We start from the raw sequence: 22,326 nt of genomic DNA, 5'->3' as shown, positions 1-22,326 counted from the left end.
TAGAAATGAAAGTACCCAAAGTGGAAACTCCAGATGGCCAAGCGTACAGAAAATAAAAATGAAAATGTTGATGCGGCTCTCGCACCGTATAAGCCACTTTTGTTAGTGCACACACCGAGCAGAAGTTGGCGTAGCGGTGAGAGCTTGGACTGGTAATTCGATGGTCGTGGGTTCGATTCCCCGTGTGGAGAATATTTTTCTCAGTTTTTATATTATTCATTTTTTTAATTTATTTTATTTATTTATATGCAAAAGACATGTAGGGCGTCATTTTTTTAATAAGCACACAATTGTAGAAAATCTGGAGTTGCAAACTTTCCCGACGTGTTCAAACAGAAATTCTTCCTTTTTTCTCCTTTATTGGCTATCTCCCCTCCTTGAGGAATGAGCCATAAACGTGAATATTACATGTTATAATTCTCATGTTAGGTCCGTATTGAAATGTACGTAAATACAAAGTATGTTACAAGTGTTTATTTATATATCCACCTATTCAATACAATGAGATCTTTTTAGAAATTAAATATTATTATAAAATGTTAAGGGACATGTTTCGCCCATATTAAGAGCATCGTCAGCCTCAAATTCAAACCTGTATGGTGAAAAATCAGGATCCTGATTGCTCTTACAAGCCATAAAAAGAGGATATCATTATAGGTGTCAGTCTAAACATACAAAATATTAGAATGTCCTTGGCTAAAATTGCAGTATCAAGCTGCATGTCATAAGTTCACATGAATATACTTTCCGGAGCGTTGAAAAACTTGTTGGGGTAGGGCAGTAAACAGCTCAGTCTTTATAATGAAACAGAAATGTGCCTCCTTGAAGATGATAAGAAAAAGCAAAGCTGATACACTGTTACAGATGTCAATATCGTATGTTGTGATAAGACAACAGATCTCTTAAATGGCTGTTCAGCTGCCTATAGTCTATTTAACTGCCTGAAGGAGTGAAAGTCGAATGTGTTATGATAAGATAACAGTCTTCCTTACGTAATTGTGGGAGCAAGGAAAAATCATTCGGTTCTCTATAGATGTATTTATCTTATATGAACGCTCCAGAAAGTATATTCATGTGAACTTATGACATGCAGCTTGATACTGCAATTTTAGCCAAGGACATTCTAATATTTTGTATGTTTAGACTGACACCTATAATGATATCCTCTTTTTATGGCTTGTAAGAGCAATCAGGATCCTGATTTTTCACCATACAGGTTTGAATTTGAGGCTGATGATGCCCTTAATATGGGCGAAACATGTCCCTTAACATTTTATAATAATATTTAATTTCTAAAAAGATCTCTTTGTATTGAATAGGTGGATATATAAATAAACACTTGTAACATACTTTGTATAAATGTGAATAGTCGTTTCGCTGTAAGATTCGTTTTCACCTGACAAGTGAAGGTTATTCCTGGTGGCTGTACACAAACAAGAGATTCTTGGCGCAGGTAGAAAAAAATCTGACAATGAAGTCCCAATTTTTTACCTTTTCTATGCCTTTTGCGTATAAATTAATAAATAAAATGAATTATTCACCTCTTTGCGTAATTGGAAAATGAATAATATAAAAGTTGACAGAAAAACCATTCTCCACACGGCGAGTTGAACCCACGAGCATCGAATTACCAGTCCGAGCTCTTACCGCTATGCCAACAAATGCTCAGCGTGTGCACTAACGTAAGTGGCTTATACAGTGCGAGAGCCGCGTCAACATTTTAATTTTTATTTTTTATACGCTTGGCCATCTGGAGTTCCCTCTTCGGGTACTTTCATTTCTAGCCAAGCCCTGCATGTTCTATAAATTTGAGCGAAATCGGTGGTGACGAGTAGGGAATTCCCCCTTGTAAGACAGAGAGAATCAGTAGGCTTGCATTTAAGCAAAATGATATTTTAACTCTTTATGGTTTGTACATATTTAAAGTTATCTTACTGGTAAAGAACAATGCACATAAGATGCTAACCAACTGTAACATGCAGGATTTTATGAGTCTAGAGGTCAAGACAACTATTTTAAAGTAGGGGTAAATAAGCAATATGGAGTAATACTTTACAGTAAACTTCCTCAGGAAATAAAACTCTTGTATTTAAGAAAACATCAAAAATGTATCTAGCTAACAAAGTATTGTATTCTTTAGGTGAATTTTGATTATTTTCTAAAATATCATATATATGCTGCTTTATGCCATGTATATTGAAATATGTGATGTTTATGCCTGGGTATTTTTGTGTCTATTTAATTCTTAATTAAATATGGGTAATGGAATAAAGTATATTTTGAATTATGAATTGAACTATATTGTATTGCTTTCATCAATTATTTGGTTTTGTATTCTTTAGTTGACTTTTGGCTTATTTCAAAAATGTCATGTACCTTTACATTTAGACTGATGCTTTCACGGCGCATAATTGTTGACATGTTGATATGCTTTTGGGCTCTTGCCTTGTCAAGGGAATTCACAACTAAGTATTTTTTATTTTCCACCTTGTCAATACATTAATTGCTTAAGGCAACTTGTTGGTTAAAAGTGGTACATGTTTTGTATATTATTAACATCTTCAGCCACATAACATTGTTTAGATGAAAAATTCATATATTGACAAAGTATCAATGCTTGAGAGGAAGTGTCCTTAAAATTAACATGAGAAGATTAAATGCCATTTAAATGACAATATATGAATTTTTCATCTAAACAGTGTTATGTGGCTGAAGATGTTAATAATATACAAAACATGTACCACTTTTAACCAATAAGTTGCCTTAAGCAATTAATGTATCGACAAGGTGGAAAATAAAAAATAGTTGTGAATCTGTTAAAGTGTGATACAGACCATGAAGCTGATTTGATGTGTCAAGGGAAGGTGAAATTCTTTACGTTTCACAGAGAACTTTTCTCTGTGTCTTCAGAAGAAAATCTTGTCTGTCGTGAGGAAGACTTCTCTAATAATGAAGGTTTGAATTTAAGAATGCTGGACCATTGGTCTATAGTAAGTGGTACTCTTGTTGATCACCAGATGGCTCACTGTGCACTAGCCTGACGTCACTATCTTAGCACGAAGATGTACCGTGTTCAATCGTATGTGCTTGGAAAGTAAACAGCAAGGTCATCAGATGAATGTGGTAGAAGAATAAATAAAATAGAATAAAATAAAGTGGAATGGAGACTGCCAAGGATAGAAGAATAAACTAGAGTTGAGGATGGAAAGAAAAGTGTGTAATAGAAAAACAAGAAAAATGAGTCCGAGTTGGGTGGGGGTGGGTAGAAAGAAGGATGTACTAAAATGAGGTTGAAGACACGAGATGTGAAGAAGTAAGAATAATACAGTAACAGGTGTACACAGTCTATGAAAGTTTGACACACACAGCTTAGAGTGCACCATCTGGTGATGAGGAGAGTACAGATTTGGAAAACACCAAAACGACATAACAGTAGTGAAAGGACAAAGAAGAGAACTAACTACATATATCCTTCATGGCTGACAAACACATATTACTTAATTGACAGTTAGTGTCGCTGTTGAAATTGTTAGGATTCTCACATATTTCCACAGCTTCCTGTTTAATCCCAGATCTGTAGTGTTTAGTGTGGGTAAGAGCTCAAACATGACATCATGACTCGATGATAGGGCATGCTCAGCTATTGCTACTTGTCTGGCTGGTTGAGGTGGATATTTTGTTGGTGTTACATGATACGAATGCCAATGGCTGGCATGTTTGGCCAATGTATACCTTGCCAGAAGTACATGGAATTTTGTACAGTACATCCGAGGGTGTAATAGTAGTGTAGTCTGCCTCGCGAACAGACAACTAGGAATCTAAAATTTCTTCAGCTGAAAACCAGCTGTGAGCTTGCATTCAGGAGGTAGTGGGTTTGAACCCTACCGTTGGCAGCCCTGATGATAGATTTCCGTGGTTTCCCATTTTCACACCAGGCATTTGCTGGGCCTTTACCTTAACTAAGGCCATGGCTGCTTCCTTTCCACTCCTAGTCCTTTCCTATCCCATTGTTGCCATAAAACCTATTTGGGTGTTGGTGCGACGTAAGGTCAATTGTTAAAAAAAATGTTCTGCTCTGTCCAGACTTCTCTCTTGAATATTCTTCTTCATCAGTTTCCATTTTCCATCTCCAGCCAGGTTGGGGATTGAAGATCATTCTTGATTTTTTAAAATATCCATTTCTTTCTATTTTCAAATGCTGGGGCTGTACCTTAATCAAGGCTACAGCCACTTCCTTTCCACTCCTAGGCCCTTCCTGTCCCACTGTCGCCATAAGACTTGTGTCGGTGTGACGTAAAGCAAATAGCGAACTTTCTATTCTCTCTTTCAGATCTTCCTAGGATAGTGTTATTTATTCACTCTTCTGCTCTATCTGATTCTCTAAACATTTTAATCAGGCCATATCACTTCTGGTTGACAGTCTGTCTTGAATTTCTTAAAAACCTGATCTTTGTAATCTTTATATGATGTTTTGGAACATACTTGAACCTTGAGAAATAAGTGAGTAAGGTGTGGAATTATAAATTGGGTAACTTTTGCAACTTTCTTCCAGTGGATCATTTATAAACGAAAGTAGAAGAGAGAATATATTTTTATAAGGTGTTTATTTCATTTCAGGAGTTCCCAGTTTTATCTTGTATTGGATGTTGCAAACATCACAAGCCATGAGCTGGAACTGCAGTATACTCCTTCAAAGAATATTCTGATTGAAGGTAATGAGTCCTGTAGGATACCTGTTCCTGTGAATCGCTGTCCTCTTTCCAAACTCACTAAGGTTGGTAGTTATAGAAATGTATTTGCTATGCAATTTTCAAAATAATATGAGATTAATATAAGTTATCTAACAGTTGTACCATGGTGGGAAGAAATTATCTGCTGAGGATAGACAGGAGTTGGATGCTATCTGTAGCGACCACATTGCCTCACTTGTTGATCTGCGCTGGCGCATAGTTTCAAGTGATACCAGAGGGCGAGTGTCATTGCGTGGCATCACTCTAACTCCAGAGATGTTGGATATTGTTCGCATGTCACCTGTACAATGGGGTGAGTACTCTTGAAGATCTTTAGCATTGTTCAACGTCTTCAGTATATTGCTTGATATTTTACATGGTAGCCCTTTAGAAACCAGCAGGTAAAAGTATATTCATTACTGAAGTTGCTAGCCTCTTTAATTTTTGACTGCTTCATTTAGATGTTTATTATTTTCATTGATCTCTGTATAGGAAAGCTTATAAAAAAGGCATTACTTCATATCTTGCAAATAAAGTTATTTACTTTATTAAAATCAATGACTAACTTGTGTGTGTGTTTGTTTATTGTTGTCTTTCTGATTGTCATTTAACCCATTACTAATGAGATATCTAGAACAGTTTTCATTGGGAGAAATGAGAGTTTACAGCAAATTATTCACAGAGTTAAAACAACCTTGCTAAATTCACCTTTGTTTACATCAAATTTAACATTGTTTTAAGGACAGTTCATTTCCTTTCACTCAATTGTTACAGTGGTAAAATTTCTATATCGGGTGGGCAGAAGGTAGATTAGAGATCTAACGTGGTATGGCTCTGACAATGTCAGTGTCTGGATTGTTATGCCCAAGGAGTGACAAGACCATTGATCTGGATTGGTTAGGTCTGGGAAATGACAAGACCATTGGACTGTATTGGTTAGGTCTGGCTAGTAACAAAACCATCGGGCTGGAGGCATAAGTCCCCAGGTTAGAGCCGCAAAGTGGCCCATAGGTCTCTAACATCTCGCGTGACATCATCATTGGTCTGGGTTGGTTAGGTCCGCTTAGTGACAAAACCATTGGGTAGAGCACTCTCATCCAGCACACACCATGACAATTACCAAATTGGCAGTTCTCTTACTTTTACTAAATATGGCAGCCGTATATGTACACACGATGCAAGCTCTAACAGAGACAATATGACAATACAACACTTGGCCGGCAGATATGAACACAGCAAATGGTGGCATTCAGCTGATTTACACAGTCTTGGTTTTATTTCTTTTACATACAGTAATTAAGAATACTTCCAGGTACAAGATGGTGGGTCCCTGGCAAGCAGAAAGGAAGGTTCTCTCCTTTCTACTGCTATCCTTCAACGACAACTATATGCATTGATGTATGCATTTTTAAACATAATCTGAAACTTCAGTCATCAATGAGACCTTACCTGCAATATGTCCAACACATCGGTGCTCAACTATCAGAACTTCATAAGGAGTGATATATACAAACCTCAAGAATCTTCAACGCCCAAATTATTCTTCTTGAATTCTTCCTTCAACAGCCAAGTGCATCAATTTATGCATTTTATGCATTATCCAAAACTTTTACAACAATTTTGACTTTTTCACATTTATAGTGTCAAACCACTGTGTTTTCACGACTTTTTTACAATTTCAGTGAACTATTAGATAGATGGTGTAACTCGCGATTTGGCTGATAATGACCTTAAAAAATAGGTCGAAACTAGTTCCAATAAATGTTTCTTCTGTAATGTAACCCACATTACTTGATTTTGTATTGAAAATGTGGAAATATTTTACTCTTAAGTTTTAATTTAATTGTAATCTCAGTTCAATACGGACCATTCAAAATGAAATTCATCTCTCTTAATTACTCTTGTATAATGCGGAATCTCCTCAACGCGGAAACAAAAAAATGAAAGAATTGTTTAAAATTTACTTGTACATTACAGAAAATATTTGTGCATTTCTGGTTCTGATGTGATCAAAATGGACAAACTGACACACATGTTTAGAGAGAGTGATAATACAGATGGTGGAATGAATGAAGTGCTTGAAAACGCATCTGCAATATACAACTCGTATCAAGCAAGAAACGTTCCCTGCAAGACAGAGAACTTCATTCGAAGTGGTGAGCAACTTATGACACACCACATTTTCGAATCAGCTACAGCCCTTCTAGCAGTGAGAAAGGCCGAGAAAGAGGAGGAGACGGAAAAAGGAGACGAGCAAAACAAGATCCAAACCTACGAACAGGCCCACAGTGCTTTTATGACGAGTTGGCAGATAATTCAAAATCACATGATTCAAAGTCAGATTTTTGCGTCCCAAAGAGTTCGAATTAACGAGGTTTTACTGTATTGCAAAACTAACATCAGTGTTTGGGTGTGTTAAACAACAAACATCATCATCATCATCATCATCATCATCATTACATTTCACGAAAAGAATTATCCACCACCGGTCGTGTTAATATCCGAGTAAAAGAGACCGCCTGTGAAAAGTGTTTTAGATGTGGAGTGTGACGAATTTTTAAGTAATTTACGAGAGGATTCTAGTGATGCAAGAGATTAGTGAAATACCTAGGCCTACTTGCTAATTTTCATGGCAAATATATTTTATAGCAGTGATAATGTATTTTTATCATCTCAAATATGTTCAGCCAAAGCAACTATATCCGTAAAATTACACATGGGCCTCATCAAGTAATATGAAATGTTTGTTTATGCCTACTTTACTCCTTCGATGGAAGGAATTTAAATTCATTTAATTTTTCCAAAATGATCCTCCCTAAAATTAGGGTGCGGGGATTATTCGCGTAAATACGGTAATTTGCCATTACATCTAACTCTTCCACTCTTCTTGAACTAGTATACTAAGCTCAGGACTGCATTTAGATAGACACGATTAGAAAGCAAAGAAACAAGTTTCTTTGTTTACTTTATGGAAGACAGCTTAGTGTTGTGAAGTACTGTATAGAGTTTTATGATGGAAATAAATTTAAGGAGCGTATATCCATTGTTCTGAAATAGTAGTCTATAATGTAGTGTTGTGATAGTGCCAAAATGATATACTGTGTATCATTCTGTATGCAGTAATAATAATAATAATAATAATAATAATAATAATAATAATAATAATAATAATAATAATAATAATAATAATAATAATCAAATCAGTCTAGTACAGTACTACTTACATCAACCTGGATAGCTACCGGGCGAGTTGGCCATGCAGTTAGGGTCACGTAGCTGTAAGCTTGCATCCGGGAGATAGTGGGTTCGAACCCCACTGTCGGCAGCCCTGAAGATGGTTTTCCGTGGTTTCCCATTTTCACACCAGGCAAATGCTGGGGCAGTACCTTAAGGCCACAGCCGCTTCCTTCCCACTCCTAGGCCGTTCCTGTCTTCCTGTCCCATCGTCAGCATAAGACCAATGTGTGTCGGTGCGACGTAAAGCAAATAGCAAAAAAATAGCAACCTGGATAGCTGAGCACTATGCGTAGGCAGATGCAACTAAGCTCGGAATAATATTTAAAATTATTGTTTACTGTTTTATGGCAAAAAACAATGTTTTGTGTAATGCGGATAGACTAATTCTTTTTTTAATTTGTTTTTTTCCCCCTTGCCATTCCGCTTTCAGCAAGTTTTACTGTAATAAGAAGTAAAGTTCTAGTTCCCAGTTCCCTTGTTGTTGTTGTTGTTGTTGTTGTTGTTGTTGTTGTTGTTGCTTCTCATAGCAAACAAGTATATTGATGTGTACGCTTTCAGAGGTTACTTTGAACTCCCAGCCCATTAAGACTCAGGAAGACTTGAGCTGCAAGACAGGACAGTGTTTGCAGCTTGGTATCACTGTATTCAACTTCTTGGAGAGGCCTCTGTGGCAAGTAGCTCTGTCCATTCAATTTTACCAAGATCACCAGAATGGTGTCAACAATTATCGCCTTGATACTAGACTGGCTACTGCTGGAGCACCTAAGGTCATTCTCCCCAAGGTAAGTGCAGTATTCTAGTATCTATTTCTTGTTTGTGGTGTATTAAATTAGCATTTGCCTTATTGGCATCCACACCTTTTTTTCATTCTAGTAAGATCCTATTTTTTTTCCTTTCCCCATACCTTTTCTTAATGAGCAAGAAAACTTATAAGCAACTAAATCAGTAAACCAAATATTATTTTAGAGACTAGGATTACTTTGTCATGAGAAAATATGTTTAGAAATGAATGGACTTTTGGATGTGATTATTTTACTGGACTTTATTGTAATTTTCTTTTTCACCATTTCTGTTCTAGAAGATTCCTCTTTCTTAGTATTTATAGCACTCTTATATAATGGTACCAATGGCTGGCTGATAGCTGCTACTGCAGGGTGTGTCAAAATTCAATAATCAAACTTTTAAGTATGATAGAATAGACAAAAAAACCAGGTCAGAAATCAATAGTTTGCAATACAGGAATGACGCTCTCCCATCGGCGATCCTGGCGCAGATCAAAATTAAGAACAGAATACGAAGGCTGTGGCGATTAACCAGGGATGGAAGTACTTTAAGAGGTAGTTCAGAATAAAACTATTTCATGTCAGTTTAATTGTAATCTTTTACAAAGATTGTTGTCCTGCTTCAATGCATGTTCTGCAATAACATGCCATTGCCTATCGTACATGTTCAAAGACTCCAGACATGCTGTAAAGAGTATGCAGCTACAAGCACCTGAGCAGTGAGTTGTTCTTTAGTCTAAACACATATTGGAGTTGTTTATCTCGCCAAACATCTCACCATACACCTCGCACCTCACCTCGGTGCACCATACTGAAGCATTTCTTCTTGCCACACTTCCTGCCGTTTAATACATTGAATTGAATAATAATATAAAGTCAGACAGAGAGTTACTTTCAGAGAACACTAAAGAGGACTCATCATCATTCCGTGTCCGGTCAGCATTTCCAAAATGTAGCAACTTCGATGGCCTTGTTGTTCGCCTCGATCAGGTCTTGTGTAGTGCAGGGATGTTCTAGTAGGGGACAGATGAACAGGTGGTTCGGATCTTGTGTTACACCACACTCGCAGAATGCGTGTCCATCAGCTGGAAGTATGGCCCATTTTTGCATGTTGGTCTTGCAAAGAGGTACGCCTACCCTAAGACGATTAAGTGATCTCCAAATAGGGTAGGGCAGGTCATTTCCTGGAGCTAGCTCTTCCTTTGCAGGAGTATCAGGCGGCAGCACGCTCTTCCACCTGGTGATGCGGTTAGACTCAGGTGTTCCTACCAGTGGTTGAGTCCTGGTGATGAAGCTCTTTCTCGACTTCAGTCGACAGACTACAGCCTGGTGATCATGCAGTGGGTGGCGAGAATCATTAGTCTGCTTTGTCCTCTCTGCATCAGCAGCAACAGCCCTTCTGATAGCGGGGGGAGCTATTCCAACAATCGGGTAGAGTTTGTCAACTGGGGTTGGCTTCAGACATCCCGACAAGATACGTACAGTCTCGTTGATTGCAATGTCAACCTCCTTGGTGTGAGTGGATGCACTCCACACAGGTGAAGCGTACTCTGCAGTGGACACACACAAAGCAAGAGCAGAGGTTCTCAGGACGTGAGGGCTTGCTCCCCAGGTGGTGGCTGTGAGCTTTCTCAAAAGATTGTTCCGTGAACTAACTTTCAGCCTGGTGTTGTGGCAATGTTTCTTGAAGGACAGTGTCCGGTCAAGAGTAACACCTAGATACACAGGTGTTGGACAATGTTCTAGTCGTTTGCCTTGCCATATAATGTCCAGTTCCCGCCGAGCTTCTCTATTCCTTAAGTGAAATGCGCACACCTGAGTCTTGTTGGGATTTGGCTTTAGATGATTGCCTTCATAGTAAGAGCCAAGAGTATCTAGTGCAGAAGTCAACTTTTCCTCCACCTCTTCAAATGTCTCTCCTTGAGCAGCCACTGTAGTATCGTCGGCATAGATGAAAAGCCTGGTATGTTCCATTATGGGCTGATCATTAGTGTAAATGTTAAAGAGCACAGGGGCTAGCACACTGCCTTGAGGTAAACCGTTCTTTTGTACGCGCCATCTGCTCTTCTTACCATGGAGAGAGACTTGGAATCTTCTATTCTGCAGGAGAATGCCAATAAGAGATGTTAGTTGACAATCATTAGTGATCTGGCTAATTTTCCTCATTAACTTCCTGTAGTTGATGGTGTCATAGGCAGCTGTTAAGTCAACAAAGGCAACTCCAGTTACCTTACGCTGTTCGAAACCATCCTCGATGTGTTGAGTAAGGTTCAGGATTTGACTGCAGCATGACTTTCCAGGTCGAAAACCAGCTTGTTGAGGAATGAACTTTCCTTCGAGGATGCCACTAATTCGGTTAAGGATAAGGCGCTCGAAGATCTTGAAACAATGACATAACAATGATACTGGGCAAAAGTTTTTAGGATTGTTTGGCTCCTTACCAGGCTTAAGTAGTGCAACCACTCGAGCTTTCCTCCAGAGCTTGGGAATATAAAGCTTAGATACACACTCATTAATCATTGTAAGCAGCTATTGCAGAGTAGTCCTGCCGAATTTCTTGATCTGTTCTACTCTGATATCATCCATGCCAGCAGCCTTATTTAATTTCAAGGTGGAGATGACAGACTCTAGTTCATTCAAGGTGAAAGGTTCTTGGAGATTATGGTTCTCACTTCCTGGGGTTCGTTCCAGTTGCTCCCGTGTACTTTGACCTTTAATCTTCCCGTTCATGAGTAACTGGGTTGCAATCTGGTCTGCTGTAATTGTGGTGAAGTTTCTAGGTTTTGTTGGGTCACCGCTGAGGTTTTTCAGGAGATTCCAGGCTCGCCTACTGTTCAACTTCATGTCCAGATTCTCTACCAGTGAGGTCCACTTAACTTTGCGATTTGCTGAGATAGTTTGCAGCAATTCCTCACCAACCTGGATAGTTTCATCAGCAAATGGGTCAGCCTCAAAAAGATCTTTGTAATGGTTCATCAGCTGTTTGCTGTCATCAGTCATTCCTGGTATGTAATTTGTTCTACAACCTCTTGGAATGGTCCTTCTAGAGGCTGTCTGAACGCATTTGACAAATGCCTCGTACATCTCAGGTTTCGGTGGGATCTTGACAACTTCTATATCAAGCTCGTTTGTGAATCTTTCCCAATTGGCCGTCTGAAAATTAAACCTTCGCTTGAAAGGTACCTCCTCTGGCACTACCATGGCATTCACTTTGCAGATTACAGGTCTATGTTGGGTAGATGGGATGGGCTTACCCATCATCTTCACACAACTCCCAGCAACTTTTGATGACACGAAAATATTGTCAGGGTTGTAGCCTCTCTTCCACCGACCGCTATTGAAGGATGCTGGTAGCTTTGGATCATGAATTAGATGAAGATCATGATTCTCTGCCCAGGTTTCCAGTTTATCTCCATTGGTATCTGAATCTGGGTATCCGCAAGATGTGCTTCGGCAATTGTAATCACCAAGGATGAAATTTACGCCCTGGTACTTAAAGTTAGTAGGTTCTTCAAACGTGAAGTCAACATTAGGAGGCTTGTATACAGAAGTAACGCTAAAGTGTGGCGTACATACAGAAAGAATCTCGATGTCATCCCTTTCAGTTAGTGAGGTTGGTGTGATATTTAGGTTTGGTCTGGTGAAAATGGCACTACCGTATTTATCTTGGGGCCTTTCCAGAACAAGCTCCATGCCTGCGATTTTGGGTCGATGGCTGTTGTAGCCCCGGTGAGTCTCTTGCACTAGAAGAATGTCACATTTACATTCCTTACACAAGTCAGCCAATAAGGTCTCTTTGGCACACGAAAAACCCTCAATGTTTATCGAGACTATAACAAGTGGTCTTAAAAAAGACCCTTTAGGAGGATTACTACTTCTGTGTTGACCGGTAGTGGAAGAATCCGCCGCTGCTAATTTGCAACGTTGCCCAGGGTGCGCCCGATTGTACTGATTTTTCATAGTGTAATTTATACAATCTTCGGGGAGGCTTCTTCCGTGCACCCCACTAAAGAGGACTGTACTGCTGTAATATCACTCCGACAGTGATGGTGATTTATCTGCAAGTAATGCAGTAGAGTCCTTGTTACTTTCTAGTATGAGAAGAAAAATAGCATACATCCAGACACTGAGGAACAAACTGAACAGGGAAAATTGTATAAAGTGTATCAGGAGTTTAAAATGTACCTGGCCGGGCTGAGTGGCAGGTTCGATCCTGGCTCAGTTCGGTGGTATTTGAAGGTGCTCAAATACATCAGCCTCGTGTTGGTAGATTTACTGGCATGTAAAAGAACTCGTGCGGGACTAAATTCCGGCACCTCTGCGTCTCCGAAAACCGCAAAAGTAGTTAGTGGGACATAAAGCAAATAACATTATTAAAATGTACCTAGGTAGATGTTATGAATATATAAGCATGTCTTAGTTGACGTTTAATTATATATTAAAGCTAGTAGAACCTACAATCCAAAAAGTGCACACTAACATACATAAGCAACCGGTCATTGATGAAGAAAGGTTGATGATGACTCTCACATAATTGATAATTATTATTATCTATAATTTATATGGTGGGAGTGGTGCCCCTGCCTATGTGAGTCTCAGAGCACATTGATCCAGTGTGTAGCACGTGGTAAGGGTCCCAGCTCGGGCTTACGAGCTAAGACTTCAATGAAATGTACAGCGGAGAAGATGGACTTTGGAATAGTGGAGATAGCGAAAGAGGCAGCCCAGTACGCGGGGAATAGTATGAGTACACTATTCATCAGCAGTGTTTGTTTTCCATATTAGGGGCGGCTGCAATGGCGTCTGTTCACCACGTAAGCGACGGTGTGCATAATTGCTAGCAGTAGCTCTAAAATGCCTTTGGGAGTCATGACCCCATCATAACAATAGCCTAAAATTAGTGGTGGTGATTATCAGCCTCGGAAAAGGTTAGGGTGTACCCTTCTAAAAGCGACGCACAGTTCTTGTGCCAGGGGGGGAGCTGTGATAAGTGGGCAACCAGTGGTTAACATTATGAAGGTGGGAATTATAAATGTTATGACCCTGATGGGAAAGTCAGAGAAGTTGATTGATTTTATGGAGAAAGAGAATGTTGCAATGATGGGACTGAGTGAGGATAAGTGGAAGGGAAAGGGAGTGAAGAGGATGAGTGGAGAGCACACCCTATACTGGAGTGAAGGAGGTGAGGAAAAATCATGGATGAAAATGTGGATAGGGTAGACTTACATTAGTGATAGAATAATCAGAGAACGACTGAAGACGGAAGAAGGAGTGAAAGATTTTATCCAAGTTTATGTACCCTAGACTGGAAATAGTGAGGAAAATACAGAGGAATTCTTGGAGATACTCAAGGAAGTAATCACCAATGTGGAAGTGATAGTCATGGAAGACCTGAATGTGCAGATTGGAAATGACAGAATTGGTAAAGAAGAAGTGATTGGTCCATTTGGATATGGAGAAAGAAACAGCAAGGGAGATAAGTTGATTGATTATTGTGAGAGAAATGGAATAATTGTGGGTAACACTTGGTTTAGAAAGAAGAATAGTAGAAAGATCACTAGATATGGCTGGTGTGAAAGGAGGACAAAAACAGTTATTAATTTTTTTGTTTTGTTTGAGAAAATAAATAAATTGTAAACTGTTAATGGATGTAAAAGGTGAGGTGTTTGATGGAGACAACAGAGTAGTGGTAGCAAAATTGAAAATAAGTAAAATTGTGAGAGTAGAAGAAATAAGACAGAAGAATATAAAAGTATAGAAATTAAAAGATAAAAGAACTCAGGGGAAATTTCAGGAGGAATTGAAACAGCACATTCCTACATCAGAAATAGAAATTGTAGAAGAAGAATGGACCAAATTTTTAAAACACATTTGTAAGCTGTGCAGAAAAAAATTTGTGGCAGAACTTTGGCAAGAGTAAAGGAAAAGGAATGCAATGAAAAGGTGAAGGAAGTTGTTAAACAAAAGAAGAGGACATGGCAAGAATGAAATAGAGATAGGAAAGAAGGATGTAAGATTAAATATCAGGAAATTAAAAGTAAGTGTAAAAAAGTGGTAAATGAGGTAAAGAAAAAATGTTGAGAGAGATTCACACAAGAGTTGGAAAAGGATGTAAATGGTGGGAAAAGGATGTTGTATGGATTGATAAAAAATAAGAAAAAATTTCTACACAAAACAAGTAAAGAAAGAAAGCAGAAATGTAATAACAGACCCAGAGGAGGTAAAGAATAGATGGAAAGACAATTTTGATAAACTCCTGGTTATGAGAAGTGATGCAGAAGAGAGCGTAGTGGTAAATGAGGATGATCCAGAAATGGAGAGTGATATTACAATGGCAGAGGTGGAAATGGCTGTTAAACACATTATGTGGAAATGATAAAAGACAGCAGGATCTATTGGTCTACATTGGTTATATAGACTGCAAAAGTGTTGTAAAGTTGTAGTAACACCAGTATTTAGTAAATTACAGGAAGGCATGTGACAGTTATTGAGGAATTGCACTGTTGTCACAAGTAGCCAAAATATTGGAAAGAATAATAGAAAGGAGGAGGAGAGGACTGGTGGAAAGAAAGTTAGAAGAAGAGCAGTATGGATTTCGACAGGGCAGGTCAACGATAGACCCTATATTTACCATGAGATTACTGATGGGAAAACAGTGGGAATATGGAAAAGATCTGGTGATGGTATTCTGTGATCTGGAGAAGGCACATGATCATGTTAATAGAGAAAAGGTGTGGGAAACCCTGGAAAGAAAAGGATGTGGAAGGCAATCAAAGAAACTAGTGAAAGCAATGTTTAAGAACTGTTCCAGTTTTGTCCAAACTCCAGTGGGGAGAACAGATTGGTTTAGAAACCAAACTAGACTAAGACAGAGAAGTGTATTGTCTCCACTTATGTTTATAATGGTTATGGATGAAGTTATAAATGAAACAAAGGCAAGATATGGAGGGGATATGAAAATATTGGGATTTTTTTGCTAGTTGCTTTACGTTGCACCGACACAGGTAGGTCTTATGGCGACAATGCGACAGGAAAGGCCTAGGAATGGGAAGGAAGCGGCCATGGCCTTAATTAAGGTACAGCCCCAAAATTTGCCTGGTTTGAAAATGGGAAACCATGGAAAACCATTTTCAGGGCTGAGACAGTGGAGTTCCAACCCACTATTTCCCGGATGCGAGCTCATAGCTGCGCGCTCCTAACTGCATGGTCAACTCTCCCGGTAAATATTGTTCTTTGCAGATGACATAGTCATCTGGGGAGTCAAAAATACAGAAGCGCAAATCCAACTAGAGGCTTTAAATGATAATATTGAGAAATATGGTGTGAAAATCAGTGTGGAGAAGAGGAAAACAGTGGTGACGACAAGAGGAGAAAGAGAAAGAAAAAGAAAAAGGATCGTTAATATCAGGGATCAAAACCTTGAGGTTGTTGAATACTTCAAATATTTGGGAAGTGAAATAACACAAGATGCAAGGTTGGATAAGGAGATCAGCAGAAGGGTACAAGTGGGAAATACGTTCTACCAGAATACAAGGAACCTGGTGTGGAAAGGAGAAGTTCCTGCGAAATGTAAAGAGATAATGTACAAGATGTACCATACCCCTGTATTAACGTATACATCAGAGACTTGGACTTTGACAGCAAGAACTGAGAGTAAAATTTAGGTCAGTGAGATGAAGTTCCTGAGGAGTATGGTAGGGAAGACAAGGAGAGACAGAGTAAGAAATATCGAGGTCAGGAAAGAAATAGGGGTAGAAAAACTGAGTGGTAGGATGGAGAAGAATAAATTGAGATCGTGTGGACATGTTATGAAGATGGAGGAGGGAAGGATACCAAAACAGGTGTTGGAGGCTAAGATAGAAGGAAAGAGGGCAAGAAGGTGGCCCAGAGCAAGATGTATGGACTCTGTCAAGAACAGTATAAGAAAAAGAAGAATGGACTGAAATACAGTTACTAAAGAGGAGTGATGGAGAGAGACGCAATGGTGGAGAAGTGCCATCAACACCCCGACCTAGCAGGAGCTGGACAAGGGGAAAGGAAAAATGATGATGATGATGATGATGATGATGATGATGATGATGATGATGATGATGATTCCTGAGGAAGAGTCCTACACCACACTCTGCCCTTCCCTTTTAAACACTTGTTAAGAACACTTTATAATCTCACCTTAACCCAAATATCATTAACTCCTAACACATCTTTGCTGACTCAACCAAGTCTAGTTTCTTTCTTCCATAAGCCCCATTAATATTGATAGCTCCCTATCGAATTCCATTTTGTTTGCCAAGTTGTTTCCAAGGACTCCCTTGCCTGTGAAATGGGAGTGGGACTCTGTTACTCACATAGCTCCGAGACTTGCTGAAAATGTTCTGGGCATGCTTGGTAAAAATTCTGTGAAGCATGATGCTACCCTACTTACACATAGTCTCAGTGAGAATTCTCTTCTAATGGGTTAGAGACCAGTGGTGGATTGTATGGTTATAGCCGCCAGTGCATAAGGAGGGCCATGACTCAAAATATGTCCCTGAGATGCCCATTCCTATTCCATAGCAATCCATCATTTTTACCTGTGGCACTACAGTTGGCTACAACTTCTTTTCAACATTTCTTGGACACATCTGTTGTGGCGTGAATTGTGACAATAATTCCATATAGCAGTTTCGAGGAAAGTATCGCTTATTATTCACCTCTTATTATGACACAACATGACCATCAATATTACAGGAACGCTTCTTCGCATGGAGGGAACAATGAAGTGACATTGTGGCAACCAATCACAATGTGAGTTCCAAGCAGCTGCATCCTAAATATCAAACCAATGTAATTCCTGAGGAACGGCGAGGTGCACAGCAAGATGCATGGTGAGATGTGCGGCTTCCAACATGTTTCCATTTGCTGCTGTTGATTTGTGCCCTCGTCGCCATACAGTGAAATGCTCGGCAAGATGAACAACTCCAACGTATTTTTGGTCTTAGATTCAGTTGGAGTCTCTTACACTCTCTTGCTTTGCTCTAAAAGAACAAAAATATACTGTGTGGTGTTAACAGCACAGACATTACATCCTGATGTTTAACACAATATTTGATATTGCTGGTTTTGAAGAATGAGAGTTATAATTAATTTATACCCCTGCAGTATATTTTCTGATTTTGTCAGTCATTAATTCATTTCAGACTCATGATTATTTATCAGAAACATTTGTTTTGGTCTTTACTATCATCCCTATAAGTTGAAGTGTTGAATTTTGATACATCCTGTATATCATCATTGCACCAAGAAAAACTCCTGTGTGATAATTTCAGCTTAGAACTCTGACCACAAAGGTTCTATCATCTAAGGTTCAGTATTCAATGAACTACATCAACAAATTTTCATTCTAAGTGATACATGATGTGCTGCAGGTCAGTATTTCAGCCCTTAACATTGTCACATCGTTGAATTTTGAAGTTCAATGACGATATACTCTGAAGAGTAACACTGTGCAAGGGATTACTTTCACATGCTTACCAAACTGCCCTTTGATATTGGTTTGGTGGTCGAATTTAAAACTATGTAGTTTATTGAACTAAGAAACTGTGTAAGAACCGTAGTGATCTATAGTGGGTTGAGATAGATATTACCGTATTTCCTCATGTATTAGACACCCTGGCTTTTCAAGACAAAGAAAATGAAAAATAAAAAGAATAAAGCTTGCATATAAGATCCCCTCAACATGATTCGTCACAGAAGAACAACGATTCCGCTTCGAAACGGGTAGAAGCTGTACTGCAGCTTCGATGACATCACACAAATTTGTGAATAGTTTCATCCATCCGACCTGCGCATTGAAAACACGCATCAAAGTCATGCAATACGTCTGTGTTTCGTATTCAAGAAATGTCCACCTCCATAGCATACTGCACCGGGCGAGTTGGCCGTGCGCGTAGAGGCGCGCGACTGTGAGCTTGCATCCGGGAGATAGTAGGTTCGAATCCCACTATCGGCAGCCCTGAAAATGGTTTTCCGTGGTTTCCCATTTTCACACCAGGCAAATGCTGGGGCTGTACCTTAATTAAGGCCACGGCCGCTTCCTTCCAACTCCTAGGCCTTTCCTATCCCATCGTCGCCATAAGACCTATCTGTGTCGGTGCGACGTAAAGCCCATAGCAAAAAAAAAAAAATAGCGTACTGCAGTTCCAATAATGTTTCACAGATAGATGAGCAGTCTCTTATGTCCGATTCGTGCATTGCAAGCATGGATTAGTTGTGTGATATGTCTGTCTTTCTTGTTTAAGAATGTCTGTCAGCATAATAATTAGCACAATTAGCTGGCGTTCTCAGGGGCCCGAGTTCGATTCCTGGTACTGGTAGAGATTTAAGAATGGCAGGAAGGTTAATATGTGGTAAAATGGTAAATGCAGTTAACCTCTATTGGGGGCTTGCCTAAAAAAGAGCTGCACCACCTTGGGGTTAGGACATGAGTTTACTTTAGTTAACAGATATTCATGGATGTTGCTGTTAATATAGCAGGTGAGGTCATTAACAAATGTAGGTAGTAGGGTTGGGCACTAAGTCCCTGTTTCGGCACACTGTGCCGGTGCACAGTTATGTTCCGCTGTTCCAGAACACAGAGTGTCAATTGTTTCGAAACATTCTCAAGCGAGCCGGAGACACTGACTCGCTGTCCCGTCAGAAGCGCCACTATGCACTGCCCTTCGCCCACTAACTGAACTGTGCAGCGGGCGCACGGGACGCGGGACTGTAACTGCGCAGTGTAGAGAGAACTTCGAGAGGCAAACATTACATGCTCCGCGCCAGTGGGAATGTGTCTGTATGGAACGTGCTGTGTGGTGTGTGCCTGTGTGTAGTTATGGCCATGGTCCAGCATAAAGCTGCAGGGAACGTGACCGAACAGTCGGAACACTGAAATTCGCGCCCAATAATCATGTTTAAAGGCTGCTTTTAGGTCAATATAAAATACACATAACACGGTTACAATGGCAGTGCAGGTGTTTAAAAGTAACCAATTCAAGAATATTTTCACCAGTTGAATGTATTGGCCTGTATTGTGAGTAATTAGTGAGTAATGAATATCTCGAAAATTTCCCTTAACACTTTCTCGGGGATTGACGTTAAAAATTAATTTGGACTTTAAGGAAACTGTTAAGCCCAAGAAAAATATAGGTCATCGCTTTGGAATTAAATATATAACTGGATGAAAAAATGTTGACGCTCCAGCACAGGGCGGCACACAGCCGGTATCGACAGGCAGACAGCAGACACAGCCAATGCCAACAAATCTATCTAGTGCGGCCTTGACACAGCACGTTCGGTTCAGGCACATTCCAGCTGAAGCAAAGCATGTCCTGTTGCCTCACGAAGTTCTCTCTAGGACGCAGTTACAGTCCCGTGTCCCGGCACTCTGTACCGAAACACTCTGCCTCAAGCTCCTAATGTTGCGGAACAAGTGACTGTTCCGGTCTGCCCAACCCTAGTAGGTAGTAAGGCACTTAGAATACAATCATAAATTTGTTTAAGAATAGTATAGAATATATACATGTACAATTTATAGTTTTTTATACCCAGAAGTCACTGGACGAAATGGGAGGCTATCGCATATTGGGCCCCCTCTTACTTTTTTTTTAATGGATATAAAAGACCAGGCGAGTTGGCCATGCGGTTAGGGGCGCACAGCTGTGAGCTTGCATTTGGAGATCGTGGATTCGAACGCCACTGTCGGCAGGCCTGAAGATGGTTTTCCGTGGTTTTCCATTTTTACACCAAGAAAATACTGGCTGTACCTTAATTAAGGCTGTGGCCACTTCCTTCCCACTCCTAGGCCATTCCTATCCCATAGTTACCATAAGACCTATCTGTGTCGGTGTGCTGTAAACAAAATTGTAAAAGATAAAGAAAAGGAGAAAAGTGGGTATAATATGTGAGGAAATGCAGTATATTCCTGTATATATTACAGTTCTATGCAGTTACAATACACAACTGACTGCTCTAGAATGAACAATCTATCTCAGACAAATATATCCATCATTAAAGTGTTTTCTGTTTCTTGTAGTTGATATTCCTCTTTGGATCTCACTTTTGTCCCATTTTCCAGTTTGCTTAGAATTAAAGTGAAAGGGTAACTTGAGTAAATAATCTTGATTTCTTAACATAATTAAGTTGACAAAGAAAAAGAGTGACTTACTTACGGCAAGGACAGAACAGATACGCCATCATCATCTTTTTCCAGCTTGACCATGTTGCTTGTATTGGTACCTCTGTTTGACCATTGAAGTATCCTAGTAAATAGTTGTTGCTCATGAACATGAATACCTACTTATTGATAACAATACTTTATTTTGTAGCTAGCAGAACAAGGCAATGCATATCATGAGTGCAGTGTTGTATTCTTCACTCCTGGTCAGTACAAGGTGGACATTCAGTGTTCTTCACAAGACAGTGACCAGCCTCAAACAGACGGAACATTAATATTTAGCGATGTGCACACTTGGAAGTTCATTCCTCCTGTTACCATAACTGTAATTGACTTGTAGTATGATAACATTGTAGTTAAAATTCATAAAAATGACTATTGATGCAATTCATTACATCTTTTCTGTAACACTGGTATGGCTCCCTTTCAGAAACATTTGCAGTAATACATTTATAGCTAGGAATTCTAACTGAAGTGTTTTCTTCTGTACGGTTGCTACAGTTGATCTGTTGATTGTTAATTGTACTCATATTTTATATCTTTGGATCATAAGATTATTCCATTTTGAACATTTCTGAACGTTACAGAAATGATCACAGTGGTCTTCAGAGTTCTGGGTTCTTTCTTGAATAGTGAGATATGAAACGACTTTTTGTCATATGTATGTTAATATCTATTGTAGTAATATTGCAATCAAATAATTAGTACGGTAGATTTATCAAGAGTTGTATATATATTTAATATTGAAATTATAAGCCAGCAATCTGTGATTATAGAATTTTCCATGGACATACAGCAGTAGGCCTATTTGGTTTATATAAAAGCATTGGATAATATCTAATATTTAAGATGGTATATACTTCTGTTAGTCTTTGTTGTCTATGGATGTATGTATGATCCGAGTATACAAATACTGATGTGATATTTTATTAGGATTGCATATTTCACATTAGGTTCCATTTGTTTGTATGTTCTACACTTTGTAACTGAGAACATAACTAATTTGTGGAGTTTGAAAATTTGCAAATCTACTGAGTATGAACTGTGCAAATGTATAGAAATTTGTTACTATGTTTTATGTAAAAAAATATATAACCTTTTTATTGTTGTTTCAGTTCACTCTCAATATCCTTCTTTTAACCTGCCAAAGACTTCTTTTTATTATTATTATTATTATTATTATTATTATTATTATTATTATTATTATTATTATTATTATTATTATTATTAATTTGTCAAGGTGTCGTAAAGCTAATGCAGTGAGCTCGCAGTTGCGATCAACAGTATTCTTTAAGAAGGAAGTCAGCTCCCAGACAAAACTATCTTTACATCGGTCTGTTTTCAGACCAACTTTGCTTTACGGGAGCGAAAGCTGGGTGGACTC

General features: G+C 39.0%; 1 protein-coding gene across 1 annotated transcript in view; it reads left to right on the top strand.

The window, feature by feature from the left end:
• Window positions 1–22,050, top strand: part of brun (trafficking protein particle complex subunit brun) — a 179,070-nt gene extending 157,020 nt beyond the window's left edge. The window contains exons 18-21 of the mRNA XM_067137108.2: window positions 4,618–4,774; window positions 4,848–5,043; window positions 8,526–8,749; window positions 21,094–22,050. Of these exons, the coding sequence (XP_066993209.1) occupies window positions 4,618–4,774; window positions 4,848–5,043; window positions 8,526–8,749; window positions 21,094–21,282 (766 nt within the window). The 3' untranslated portion in view covers window positions 21,283–22,050. The remainder of the gene's footprint in view (window positions 1–4,617; window positions 4,775–4,847; window positions 5,044–8,525; window positions 8,750–21,093) is intronic.
• The last annotated feature ends 276 nt before the right edge of the window (window positions 22,051–22,326 follow it).

The sequence above is a fragment of the Anabrus simplex genome, chromosome 1, assembly GCF_040414725.1.
Source record: "Anabrus simplex isolate iqAnaSimp1 chromosome 1, ASM4041472v1, whole genome shotgun sequence".
Lineage (NCBI taxonomy): Eukaryota > Metazoa > Arthropoda > Insecta > Orthoptera > Tettigoniidae > Anabrus > Anabrus simplex.
Note: the sequence above shows the minus strand (reverse complement) of the source record. Positions and strands in the feature narration are given on the sequence as shown.